This window comes from Calypte anna, chromosome 11 (assembly GCF_003957555.1).
Source record: "Calypte anna isolate BGI_N300 chromosome 11, bCalAnn1_v1.p, whole genome shotgun sequence".
In the NCBI taxonomy this organism is placed as follows: domain Eukaryota; kingdom Metazoa; phylum Chordata; class Aves; order Apodiformes; family Trochilidae; genus Calypte; species Calypte anna.
This window is the reverse complement of record NC_044257.1, coordinates 20,081,013-20,094,003: the sequence shown is the minus strand read 5'-3', so window position 1 is coordinate 20,094,003 and position 12,991 is coordinate 20,081,013. Positions and strand designations below refer to the sequence as shown.

At 50.9% G+C, this 12,991-nt stretch overlaps 1 protein-coding gene across 10 annotated transcripts; it reads right to left on the bottom strand.

Moving 5' to 3' along the window:
• Window positions 1-503: 503 nt before the first annotated feature.
• On the bottom strand, window positions 504-12,969 carry ZNF821 (zinc finger protein 821). 10 transcript variants are annotated; one of them, XM_030457488.1, is made up of 9 exons: window positions 12,724-12,969; window positions 12,321-12,513; window positions 10,882-10,969; window positions 8,644-8,834; window positions 4,517-4,642; window positions 3,880-4,022; window positions 3,189-3,293; window positions 2,151-2,317; window positions 504-1,421 (listed from the first exon to the last, which is right to left on the bottom strand). In XM_030457488.1, the coding sequence occupies exons 5-9, from the start codon at window positions 4,596-4,598 to the stop codon at window positions 767-769; spliced, it is 1,152 nt and encodes a 383-aa protein (XP_030313348.1). In that variant the 5' UTR covers window positions 4,599-4,642; window positions 8,644-8,834; window positions 10,882-10,969; window positions 12,321-12,513; window positions 12,724-12,969; the 3' UTR covers window positions 504-766. The 10 variants fall into 10 exon arrangements, with proteins under 10 accessions (XP_030313348.1, XP_030313346.1, XP_030313347.1 ...); XM_030457486.1 differs by having other exon boundaries at window positions 8,644-9,005; window positions 12,724-12,944; XM_030457487.1 differs by having other exon boundaries at window positions 8,644-8,989; window positions 12,724-12,944.
• Between the last annotated feature and the right edge of the window lie 22 nt (window positions 12,970-12,991).

Below are 12,991 nucleotides of genomic sequence, written 5' to 3'. Positions count from 1 at the left end.
TGCTGAATAAAGGAGAAAGCACCAGAGAGCTGAGCGACCCTGTTTACCACTCACCCAACTCCTTTGCTTGCAAACCTGAAATGCTGTTTAAGTTAAAATTAACTTGTAAGTAAAGCAGCAAACTTGTTTGCTCTTTGCTTACCTCAGTCAGCCTTTCTCTTAGTGTTTATATGTGGTATCTTAGAACAGGAACTCAGTTTCCTCTAGTTTTCCCATGGTTGCTACTGCAAATAAGCACATAATGATAGTGTTAAGATAATGGATGTGCACAGCCATTTCCAGGGAGACAACATCCCCCTTTGCTTCTTTTTTATGGGCACAAACTGCAAGGGATTTACCCCAGGAGTTGGGAACTATCAAAGTCCTCAGCTACATAATTACTGTTGCAGTACACAAGATCCCTTTCCCCTGAGGTAGGCCTTCACTTGCAGCTGAACTGCAGCAGCTCAAACCCATCTATGGGGCAAGGGTCCAAGGCAGAAGCACCAAAGAAGGGGACTAAATAAATGTGAGCATTCATTTATTTTCCCTCTGTTAACAGGCCATGCCTTGGCCCCCAGAGCAGACTGTACCCTCAGAATCTGCTCCCACTATGGCTACATTTTACAGCCACCTCTCAGCTCTGTTCCCCTCCTGTGTTCAGGAGCAAACCAGAACCATCTTTCAGGGGGAGTCAGACAGGGACCCACAGCAGCCTCGTGAATGTGGAAGCCCATGGTGCACCTGTGGCAGGGACAGCAGAGGTGGCACAGTCTGTGGCTGTATCTTAATGCAGCACACTGTTGCTCTGCTCCTCAAAGGTCACTTTGCCCAGCAGCTGGCTCTCAAGCTCCACGTTGCTCACTGGCAGGGGGAAAAAGTTCATTTCAGCTGCCAAAGCGGCCATGGCAGAGGGGTCCTGACCGAACTGGGCACGGAGCACCATGTCCATTTTCTCCAGGCGCCGCTTGAGCCGCTTGGCTTCGCGCTCTCGGATCAGCCGGGCCTGGCGCTTCTCCGGCGTCTCATTGGCACGCTTCAGCCTCATGGCCTCCCGGTCCCTCTGCAGCCGCCGCGCCCGCTGCTCGTCTGTCTCCTGCATGCGCTGCAGGCGCTTGGCTTCTCGGTCCCGCATGCGCCTCACCTCCCGCTCCTCAGGCGTCTCGTTGTCCCGACGGCTCTTCTTGGCCGTGCGCTCCCGCTCCAGACGCTGCAGCCGCACCTCCAGGGGTTCGTTCTGCCGCCGCAGAGCCCACTTGCGCATGCCAGGGGCCTGGGCCTCCAGCAGCTTGCGGTAGGCAGCGCAGTTGTTGCACACCAGGAGGATGCCTGCAGGGTACACGGGGCTGTGAAAGGAAACGTCCTTCTCCACCAGGCCCGAGGGGCCCTGGCTCGGTGGTGTTGGCAGGCGATCGGCGCTGAGCACCTCGGGCAGCTTCTCACTGCAAAGCAGAGAGGGCAGTCAGATACTTGGTGTGATGAAAGAGTCCCCTCCCAAAATGCCTGGAGGACTCCATCATTCTGAAGGTTTTTTCCAGCCTTCATGATTCTGTGTGCCCACTGCATCAACAACAGAGGCCTCTGCTGAACCATCCTTGCTACAGACATGTCTGAATATCTAAAATGAAGCAACATCATACTAGGGGTAAGCAGTGGGTTAGCCCAGAGCAGTCTCTGGGTTGGAAGAGACCAAAATCAGGAGCTGGCCAGCAAGCTGCTCGTCCCCAGCTCTGGATTTATCTGTTTATCCCTATTCCACTACTTTGTGGATAATCTTGCACCAGGCAGGACACAAACAAGAAGAATTTTGGTTTCTGCCTGTAGTGTTGCTCTGGAAATGATGGACCTGCCTTGACAGTACAGGCCCACTCTGATGGACTGCTGAGCAAGGGAAGCAGTTGATTGTTCCCCAAGGACTGGAGACACCAGTGCTTTCTGCACAGTTCCAGTTCTTAGAGCTAAGGAACACCCTTGGACCTTGGAGGTCTTTGCAGGTGAGGTAGAGCTGCAGGCAGGAAGGAATGGAGGGAATCTCACTCATTGGTAGTGTTCACAACTCTCCCTCAGAGGCCTTACTGGGTCCAGAGCCTTGACTGCTGTGTCATTTGAGGCAACCTACCTAATCTTAACAAAGGTACCCTAGACCACTCACCAGCCATGGTGACCCTGACCTGCTAAATGTGGCGTGGCTGGTGAAGCGTGCTCCACAAACTGCACAGTTTGACAGCTGGTCCTCTGAGTGGATCAGAAGGTGTCGCCCAAGGGATCCTGGTGAGCTGAGGGCTCTGCCACATACAGGACACATGTAGCTCTTGGCGCTCACTACAGCTGCAGTGTGCTGCAAAACAGCCCCATGGTTATTAGTCAGAAATTGCCCGGTTCCCTGCCGAGTCTGAGGTGTGCTCAACAGATCCAGCAAGCCTTGGAATGGGAACACTTTACCACTACACATCTGTCTTGACAACTTCTAGACCAAGCTCAAAACATCTGGGCTGTCATGTGTCAAACAGCAAGGAGGAAACCTTTTTACAGCTCCACTTTTATGCACAAGAAACAGTTAATGCCAAATAACTTGGATCGTAAGACCTGACCCTTGTTTTGGGAAATGCATCTGAGGAGCTGCTGTGGTTGGGCAAAGGATGGCTGGACTAAGAGTAGGCAGGATGCTGGTGAGGAAGTACTTAGATGGAGACAGACAAGTGCAAGTAAGTGGCCAATTCAGTTCTTCTTCATTCCTTCTTTTATAGACTTTGATGTGCTGTGAAGAGACCTGTGATATTCCAGCATAGATTTCCTACAGTACTAGAATAATTTAAAAGGAAGAACAGTTGTTTCCATAGATAGGAACTCTGGTAAAGTAAATAATAAAGAGCCAAGTCCTTAGGAGGAGGGTTTCTTATCTCACTGAATGATGGAGAGGTTGTTTACATGCTTTATCTGAAGGAAATGCCAGGTCATAGACTGCAACTGCTTGTGGAGACTGACTTGGGACAGTCGTCTTTTCCAGACCTGCAGAGTGGTATCTTGCTGATTCTTTCTCCAGGTCACCCTCTGGCCAGAGTTTACTGCCGTAAACTTCAGTCACACAGTAGCTAGAAAATCAGTTCTGTGACTGCACAGACCAGAGCAAAACTACTCTATGCTTTGGGTTGTTTCTGGGCTTGGGGATTAAGGCCAGAGATGTCAGACAGGTTGGACCCGTCCCCTACCTGGTACACATGAGCAATGACCTGCTCTCTGCTTCCACACTCCAGCTGGCAGAGGGGGCACTGTGACAGCCCCAGCACAGGCTCAGCATTCAAACTCTCAGGGACCTACAAGGAGGAAAAGCCCCTTTGTGTGAGGCACACAGATCCCCTGGTCTTCCCACCCCATCCCACCCTCCCTTGATATCTGGTCACCAGTGCACACAGGCCTTGAGCAGACCAAGTGTCCTGTGCACAGTCCTGCCAGGGCTGGTTTGTGTTCTCACAGTCCAAAACGTCCTTTACATGGCCTCTGAGCAAAATTCCTGCTGTCTTGGGGAGAAGAGGTCTCATGGCCTCCACTCACACCCAGCCCTGGCCACCTCAGTGGCTCTGGCAGGCAAGGGTTGCTTCATAGCAGGAGGGAAGGGTAGTCAGTCAGAAAGGCACCAGATCTGAAGGAAGGGGACAGGCTGCACAGCCAGCTCAGCCAGACAGGAAAATGGCAATTTGTGCTTGCTAACTCCTGTTCCAGGCAGCCTGAGAGCTCTTCACACCCTTTCCTTCTGTCTGGAGATGTTGTTTAAAGGAAGTGGGAGGGAGAAAAAGATAAGAAACCAAACAAACCATGGTGCGGAGAGAAGGTGCTTAGACAGTAAGTGTCCTCCTCTCTCCCTGCAAGGAGAAGGCGAGTGCAGAGCCAGTACACACTTGCCTTGTTTTCTCTGGTCAGTGGGGCTCCAGCCCCAGGCTGTTCTGCATTCTCCAGTTCCTTCTTCACTTTCACCATTGAGCCATCCTCCTCAGATGTGTGGGAAGAAACTTCATCCTGGGTGGTTTCCTCATCGTCACTGCCACCTGGAATGTGAAGAGCAGTTATTCTAAGTGCCAGGACCCCGCAGGCACATATAGACCTTATATGTCTTGGGGCCTCTACCCACCCCCTCTGACCCGGGGCTCCATTTAAACTCCAGCTGGGGCACTCCAAGGACTGAAGTGCTCTGTTCCTGCACCTAGGCTGTCACCCTGCCTTGCCTGACAATCACCAGTAGGCCACACTGCTGTTGCCAGCCTCAGCCTGTAAGTTGGGACTGCACCCCAGTGGCATGGTGGTTGCCTTGTCTGTGTTGTGGTGGCCCTTGGCTCTGGGCTTGCCTTCCCTCAGGAAGCAGCCCTGCTCTTGCTGTTTGCTAACACCAAGTCCTGCAAAGGAGCCAAGGGCTAGGCCGAAGGAGGGGATGGGTAAGATGGTCCTTGACGGACTCCCACAAGCTGTGCAGCACCTCACCTCACCCCCTGTCAGAGCCTCCCCAGCCCACTACTTTGCCATTACTGGAAGGGGCAGAACTCACTGCTGCTGGAGTCGGGATCTTGCAGTGGATGTATGGCTGGCCTTTGGTCCCCAAAAGCTCCAGGGAAGTTGTTTTTCATCATGGCTTGGCGGGCTTGCTCCTCCAGCCCTGCAAAGACTTGCTCCCCTGGCAGTCACAAGGACAAAGAATCAGACTGGTGCCATTCCATTGCTTTCACCACCAAGGCTTGCCAAAACCAACCAGTGTGGGGCTGCTCACCTGCACTGTGCAGAAGCCTATCAAGAAGGTGTTTGTGCTCAGAGCTAGTGCTCTCCTGCTTACGTGAAAGGTAACTTGCTTCACTACTTTGCCTTGCTCAGGAGTGGCTCTTGGCTAAAATAAATCTTCCTGACACTTCCATATGCTTAAAACAGAAAACTAAGGGAGTGAACCCAAAAGCTGAGAAGCTTGTTTAGGATAGCTTTCAGTTTGGTTTATCTCAACTGATCACTAGTATCTCAACCCAACAGAAGGCAAGCACATTGGAAGAAGGCAATCATTTGTGCTCATCTGAAAGAAATCAGATGATTTACAGCAATTCCTGCTAAGAACTTTTGGTTTTGAAGAATAGCAACACAAGGTAACCTTAATTTTCTTACTAAATCAAATTAATTACTCCATTCCAGGTGTAGTTGCAATTTGCCTCTCTCAGTGGAAGAGCTGGAAGCACTGGGGGCATGATGCTACAGTTGCCAGCTGGATGGCTTTAGGATTACATTTATCAACTGATTTTTAAGTTCTCAAGAACCATTCAAAGCATAAACACAAAAATACTAAGGAAGACACATCATATAAAACAAAAACTTTCAAAAGAAAATTGTACCTTTTAGAATAGGGCCACAACTGGCATCAGTATAACCAAGGAACTGAATTCCTGACCCACTGAGAGCACCAGTCCTGCTACAGGTACATTCCCACCTGCTAAACCTTTCAGACAGCTTTGCCTCAGACTTGTACTCTCACTGCCTTTCTGGTGCTTACCTCTAAATTTCTGGCACTGCTTTAAAAAGCAGTAATATATGGAAGATTTCAAAGACCTTCAGAAGTCTCATGTGGGAGAATGTCGTAGAGGAATTTTAGTTCCCAACATACCCGTGAAGGATTCCTAAAGCACTTGAAGGCATTTGTCATTCTGTTTCAGAAACATGAGAAAAGGTTTCTGCAGAAAAGGCTATAGAACACAATCCATGTGTGAGAAGAGAGATGCTGAGGAGCACTCTAATTCTATTTGTCACTGAAAGCAGCAGATATCATCCTGATTGCTGTGACACACATACTCCCATCAGAAGCCATCCCAGTTCCAAAGGATGTTCATGACCTGGAGTGCTGCTTTTACGTCTGGACCACAACCCCATGTTGCTGGGACTGAGACACAGAGTGTACAAACAGCAGACACTACAGAATTACAGTGCCTCTCCAAGCAGCAGATACCCCCACACTAGCAAAAAAAGCCCAGAGACCAGAAAAGCATTGCAAGGCAAAGCATGGTGAAATGAGAAAACCTGCAGAACATGGGACAGATGTAAAACTACGGTGTGAGTCATGGTACCTGTGACAGTTACAACGTAGGATTCCCAAACACCACTGCTAGTGGAAGCAGTTAGGCGTTTGCTTTCCCCCCCTCTTCCCTTCACAGACAGCCTGTGGGTTTTTAAAAGCTGTGATCTCTGCATGAAAATGACTGAGGAGGGAACTCCCTCTATCAGTAATCACAACTAAGAGTGGTCACTGCCAGTGGCCTCCCTGTGCAACACACCAGAACTGAGTTAGCACTGATTCAGGGCAAAGAACTATCATCTTACAGCCAGAAATGCAAACTGCTAACCACACCAGTGCTTGGAGCAGACATCTTGCTTTTTAAAATGTCATCTTTAGCATGTAAATATATTATTATGTATTAAACTATTTTTGTCTCCTAAAGAAGTGAGGGAAGTGTCCTGATGGACTAAGGTTCTACTTTGATGAAGGTTTAGAGCTTTAAGTTTTATAGGTACAGGGTTATACTTGTGCTGTTTCTGCACACATATGCTCACATACAGACACTTATACTCCCACCCGACTCTGAATTCACCTCCATTCATTAGCAAAGGGAGCAAGAAAGGCAGCAGCTTCAGGATCACTGCTATCAGTAAATTATGTTATGCTCAGTATTGAATTCACAGACTCTTCTCCAGAAGTTCCTTTATTAAATACAAAAATGGCTGCAGGCTGACCACAATGCCAAGACAAGTCACTGTGTTTTACAAACTCTGGAGATGCAGGACAGTGAAAGATGGTACAAATGCCTCTGCTTTACATTCCAGTTCTCCCCTCCATAATCTTGTACGTGAGTGGGATGAGCAGCTGTGGAGGTGTGGGGCAGCCCTGTGGGACTGTGCAACAGGGGCAGTTATGACTGCTAGGTGGGATCTGGTGGTAGCCTTGGTAGCCAGAAAGGATTTTTTTTCCTGAACCCTTCCCTTCTTGAACTGTGTGAATGCAGGGTAACTCTCAGGTGTTCTGGAAAACAAACACACACACAAAAAAACCAGCCCCTAAATCCACCAAACAAAACCAGAAGAAACTGCATTATTCCCCTGTCCTCCTTCCTAAAGAGAAAAGTCTCTCAGAGATGAGCCACTTTATTCCCTCCTTGTACATCAACTTAAATGCTGATGTAAATCCCTGTCCATGTAGGTCTTCTCTGTGTTCCTTTCCTGGACCTGAATTTTGCAAGTGTTTTCACCACTGTGGATCTACTCCACCTGCCCCATGGCTATTCTGGGTTGTCCACACTGCTGTAGTGGTTACTGAAATGAAAAACAACACAATTGAAAGTTAACAACGGCAGCCCACAGCGCCCTTTAAGAACCAAGGATTTTGATGCAAGTAACATTTCTGCTTGGTTTTGAATGCTGTGTGTGATTTCTAGCAAGATACTTTCCCTTCAAACTGGGAATATTATAGACAGCAGAATTCAAAGAACATTGAAGAGCAGAGAAAGTGTGTGTGTGTGTGTGTGTGTGTGTGTGTGTGTCAGAGGGAGGGAGAAGAAAACAGAGGATTAGTGTGATATTGGGGCCCTGATAAACAGAGCTAAGAAGTAGGAATTAATTTGACTAATGGAAGCTGTTCTCAGGATTTCTAAAATACGCATCACTTGCAGAGGTGCACCAGCAACACAAAGAAAAGCAGCTCACAGGACAGGAGGCAGAGAAAATAAAAGTCCATGCAAACACCTGCGGCAGACTTTTGGCAAGCACAGGAGCAGTGAGCAGCCTGTAATGGACGAAGTGACAGTGCAGTGGTGGATGGGCTTGCTTGAAGGCAAGTTGAGATTAATTGTTTAGAGAGCTTTTATATTTCCATACTTCAAAGTCTGGGAGAAAATAAAGATGTAAATGAACCAATTAAGATATCTCTGCAGCAACATGGAGTTGTTGACAGGAGCAACATGACAGTGTTGTATTTTTCCATTCAACCAGAAATAGTCAACATAATAAGTATATTCCAGTATTACAGTTTTATTTGTTACCACTTTGTCAGGTGTAAATGCTTTTCATGCGCCCTATGGCAAAACAGAATCAAATTATAAAGAGCCAATTATGTACTACAGCCCTGCCAAAGGGGAAACAACTACAATTAAAACTGCAGAAGGACTGGCTGTCATGTGGAACGAAACTTTGGTGATTATGAGTAAATTTTATTATTGATTCTGTATTATTTTGAACATTCATACACATCAACTTCCATTTAAAACTGTTTTGACTTGTAACCATACAACTTCCCAGTCAGCCGCTCTGCATGCCAAAAGAAGTAGTTTTGTGCTAAGCTGAGGACAGCAAACACATTGTTGCAACAGCAAGGTTAGATGAGAGCCATGCCAAGCCTGGAAAGTAACCCTGGAAAGAGGTGGCACCAAGCAAGCCAGGAAGAAGAGATCTGCAGCTGTCACCTGCCCTAGTGAATCCAAGAAGGAAGGTAACATGGAGTGGACATGCAAGAAAGAAGTAGGCACTGTCCTCCCTCTAATCTGTCCCGTTAGATATTCACAGTAGTATTTATGCAAATCCAAAAAGCACTTCCCCAGCCCCGCAGCCTGCCAAATCAGAACCCAGCATCAGACAACTGCGTAAAAAGCTGCATACCTGCTGTCCCTTTTATTCCTCTCCTCCCAACCACTTCAGTCCCTGTGAAGAAGTCTCAGAAACGTGTCTGCTATGTCTCAGCCTGACTCCTCATTCTGCTGGCTCACCCAGTTCTTGGAGCTGATGCTCTCTCCGATTATCCTCGTCAGTGCATTGCATGGCATTTCTGGGCCCTCCAGATATACAGCAGGCTAGGTAGACAGAGAAGTCCCAACGATTTGGTGGTGTTCATCATAAGACAGACAAGATTTTCCATCCCAAGGTGGAGACATCACCATTGACATGTTTCTTGTATCCTTTACTCCCTTTGTTTTCTTATGGTCCTACTTGCTGCTCCTGATGGCTCCTGTTGAATAGTTGCTCTGTATCAATGTACCACATGAAAAGGAGGTAAGAAGGTCCCAGAACTCCTCTCTATGGCACACCAGTTGCCATAACCTCAACCTCATGCCCACTGGTAGCATGTTTGTCAGAAAGCATCCCCTAACACCAAAACTGGAGATACAATCACTTGTACTGCAGATTAAAAGGCAATGCATACTGCGAAAATAGAACACAACTAAACTCCAAAATACGTATAGTTTTGCATACAATAGTACAAGTTTCTGAAGAATGTAACCCTTAAGCAGTGAAGTGCAGAAATAAGCCCACCTAAACACCATGGACACTCTACCTGCATCATTAGAGCTGCTGTACCCCCTGCTTTACACCCCTGAGAGATGATGACTCCGCACCAGGGAGGCAGCACAAGTGTATGCCTTTCATGAGCCTGACCTAAACAGCAACAGGGATATCTGGGCCCTCCCAGAAGCAAATGTGTGTGGACACAAGACATGTTCCTAGCATTGCAGGACAAAACACAGGACATGTCAAATTGCTGTAAGGAAGACAATTCCAGCATCATGCAAATACTGCCAGGTAATTCAGAGGTACACTCTGCCCACTGCTACACCCAGCACCCAGAAGCAGGAATTGGAGAGCACAAGCCAGTGCAGATGCCAAAAGCCATGCCTCAAGACTGGTTAGCTGGCCACTGTGGGCAGCTCTGCCAGCTCTCCCAAGAAACCCCCAGCAGCCACAGGGCTTTCAAGCCCCAGACAGGCAGTTCTCCCCAGTACACTCCCCCAGTGTGCAGTGTTAGGCTGTACCACAAGGTATTTTCCTCCAGCACAGAGAAGAGTGTGCAGATTCCCATCACCATACCCACACAAAAAGCAGCACAGAGAAACACAGAGGCATGCAAGCCAGCAGAGAAGCATCAGCACAGCCAGGCACTGTTAGGACTGCAGTGTTCAGCTCTGTCCCATACTCCTGACATCTACCACAGCTTAGCAGGACCTACAGCCCTCTCATCAGCATCGCTTCTCATCTACAGAAATGAAAATTTGTTCTCCTCATTCTAGCCCAAATTCCACACCACAAATTCTCCACCCACAAAGCTGGGTATGTACAAAGGTGTAGCTTCAGTCCCCCCAAACCTCTTTCTGCTGCAATCAGTCAAATAAAAGCTGTGCATGTGTACCTTCCCCTCTGCAGCCAAACATCCACGTTTCCCAGCTCCACTAACATCTCGTTGCAGCTTGCCCACAAGACACACTGATGTACAGCACCTTTGGCCCTTGCACTTCCAAACAAATGCCAGGGTCTTGAGAATGCAGAGGTGTGTCCTATCAGCACAGCTCAAGCCTGACTGACAGATAGCACCTGCCTGCCCAGTAAATTACTTGGCCACCTCCCGTTCCCTGTGAGGAAAGAGCAAGTGGCTTTACTTAGAATATCTAATAGGAAATTGAGGTACAGTGAGCTTAAGTAACATGTCCAAGACCAGTGAGTTAAGTCTGTGGTAGGGCAACGAGAAGGACCGACGAGTTCCTGGCTTTCAGCCACATACTCAAACCACTTCACCTAGAACCTCCTTTGCTACCCAAGACAGGCCAGAGCAAGTATTCTAACTTGCACTTGTGACAGTGTGAAGGCAAAGCACAGCTACAGGCCCTTTACACACACACCTACCTTCAGAGCATGAGGTGTTTGTTCAACCAGGTTTTGTCCTGGCCATGCCAGGACACAGCCAGCTCTCCTGATGCACAGAGCTCAGTTTTTCTTCTTACAGCCCCTAAGACTAAACATGAGTAACCACCATTCCCCACAAACTGTACCTTTCCCTCCCTCCCGCCTCACTCCACAGCAATGCCACTACACCAAGGATCCCAGAGAGCCACGTAACAGAATACTCACAGTGAACTTTGTTAGGAGTGGTCTGTTTCCGACGGGACATGTTTCCCTGACCTGGCAGGAGTGTTGGTCCCCTCCACAGAGGGCTCACCTAAAGAGAGAAGAGCCTGTCACACATGCCCCTGGAACCTCCTGAGGTTCTAGTCTAATATTGCTGGCTGTCTTGGGGTCATTCCCACCCCTTTCCCTACAGGGCTCATTCTGCATCACCACAGCCATCTTCATACCCAACGTGATCCACAGCCATTTCACAAACCTCTGCATGTGGTCAGTCCCACAGTTTTCAAGAGAAGTCACAAGCAATTCTGTCCCCAGCATACTAAAACTGAAGTGTCTCACTGCAAGAGTGACAGCAGTCTCAGTCCAAACATCCTTCTCCCTCCTGCCCATCCCCATGGCTGACAGAGCCTGATCAAACCTGCAGACCCTGCCCTGGCCCTCTGAGATGTGGACCATGGAGACACAAGTCCCCACCATGCCTGGATGGCTGTGCAGTGCCCTGGACATTCCACCTGGGGCAAAGTGGGAACTGACCAACCTGTAGTCACAGCTCCAGGCACAGCAGCAGCTGTGATGGGACCACATGGCCACCTCTGGGACAGGGACAGGTCCTGACCCTCATAGGGATGAACCTCAGATCTGCAGCTCCTCTGCTGCCAGGACCCCCGGGCAGGCAGGGACAGGGACACACAGATGAGGGACACATGAGGAGAGACAATCAGTACCCCACCTTGTCCCTCACAAGTGGGGATATCAACTCCTTACCCTCAGACTGGCAGAGGAAGGAATCAATTACAAGTCCCCCCACAGACAGGCAAGACAAAATGAGGAGCCATTCCTCCCAAGACAGACGAACAAAAGGATCCCATCATCCTCCTCAGACAGAGATCCGCAGAGATCCCATCACCTGTGATGGGACACAGGGATCCCATCATCCCATCATCCTCCTCAGAGGGATCTAGCCGACAGTCCCTGCTCACGGAGGCGGCAAGAGGGATCCAGCCCGCAAGCGGACAGACACACAAACCCCGCTCTCCTGGCGGGCGGATGGACGGAGACACGAACCCAGCCCGGGCTCCCGAGGATGCCGGCAGACGACCGAGCCCGACAGCCCGGACAGACACCGACAGCGCGGCCCGGCTGCTGGCGGACTGCCGCCCCTCAGGCGGGCGGCCGCGGCCGCAGCCCCGGCCCCTGCCCCAGCCCCAGCCCGCTTTACCCGGTCCCGCTGCAGGTGCCGGGGAGCCGCAGACAGACAAAGGGCCGACAGACAGACAGACGGGCAAGATGGCGCCGCCGCCAGAGCGCGCGGCGCGGGCGCGAGCGCGGGCACGGGCACCACCGGCGGCACCGGCACGGCCCCCGGAGCAGCGCCCTGCTGTCTGTCAAAGCCGTCGTCCGCAGGCCCCCCTGCTCGGTTATCATTTCTTGGAGCCTCTCACCTGTTCTCCATAGGATCGCCCCAGCCAGCAGCGCCGGGCCGCCCCGGGCGGGGCATTCGTGCGGCTGTGGGTCCCGCGTACCCCGGTGGGCAGGCCGGGAACGGCACCGAGCCACGGCCCCTCCGCCGGCAGCTACCCGGGTCGGGAAGCGGCTGCTCCTGTGCCGCCCGAGCACACCAGAACCTCGCTTACCCTGCAAGGTCAAAAATCTCCGTTTTACTGTTAATTTAAATACCGGCACGTGCGTTAGGAACTCATGCACACGTTCAGAAATGAACCCTCCCGCATGGCGGAGCGGAACCTGTATACCGCTCCCCGCCAGTCGGCCACCGCCACCCCGTGACCCACCGTCTCCGCAGGGCCGGCAGGCACCGCCGCCGGGCACCGCCGCCGAGCCACTTACCCTGGGGGCCGCCCCGCCCCGGAGAATCACGGCGGCGGCGAGACGGCAACCACGGTCACCGAGCCCAGCCCCAGTCCGACCTTCCCTCACGGAGAACGCCACCGTCACCTGGCCCTCCGAGAAACGGGAACCCTTCTCCCCGTGGCCCGGCACGCCGCCTTCAGCTCGAAGCTCCGTCCCCGGTGGAGGCGGGACTGGCGACAGGGGCGGCGGGCGGAACGCTGTGCCGCCGGAACCGCCGCGCCGGGGGGCGGGACCCGGCGGGCCC

Excerpts from the sequence above, each read along its gene's own strand:
- ZNF821 (XM_030457479.1), bottom strand. The coding sequence starts at position 10,921 with ATGTCCCGTCGGAAACAGACCACTCCTAACAAAGTTCACT. Across the intron at positions 4,023-4,516 it reads AGATCCCGACTCCAGCAGCA|GTGGCAGTGACGATGAGGAA; the intron begins GTGAGTTCTGCC and ends TTCACATTCCAG. Across the intron at positions 2,318-3,188 it reads TCATTGCTCATGTGTACCAG|CACACTGCAGCTGTAGTGAG; the intron begins GTAGGGGACGGG and ends GCTGTTTTGCAG.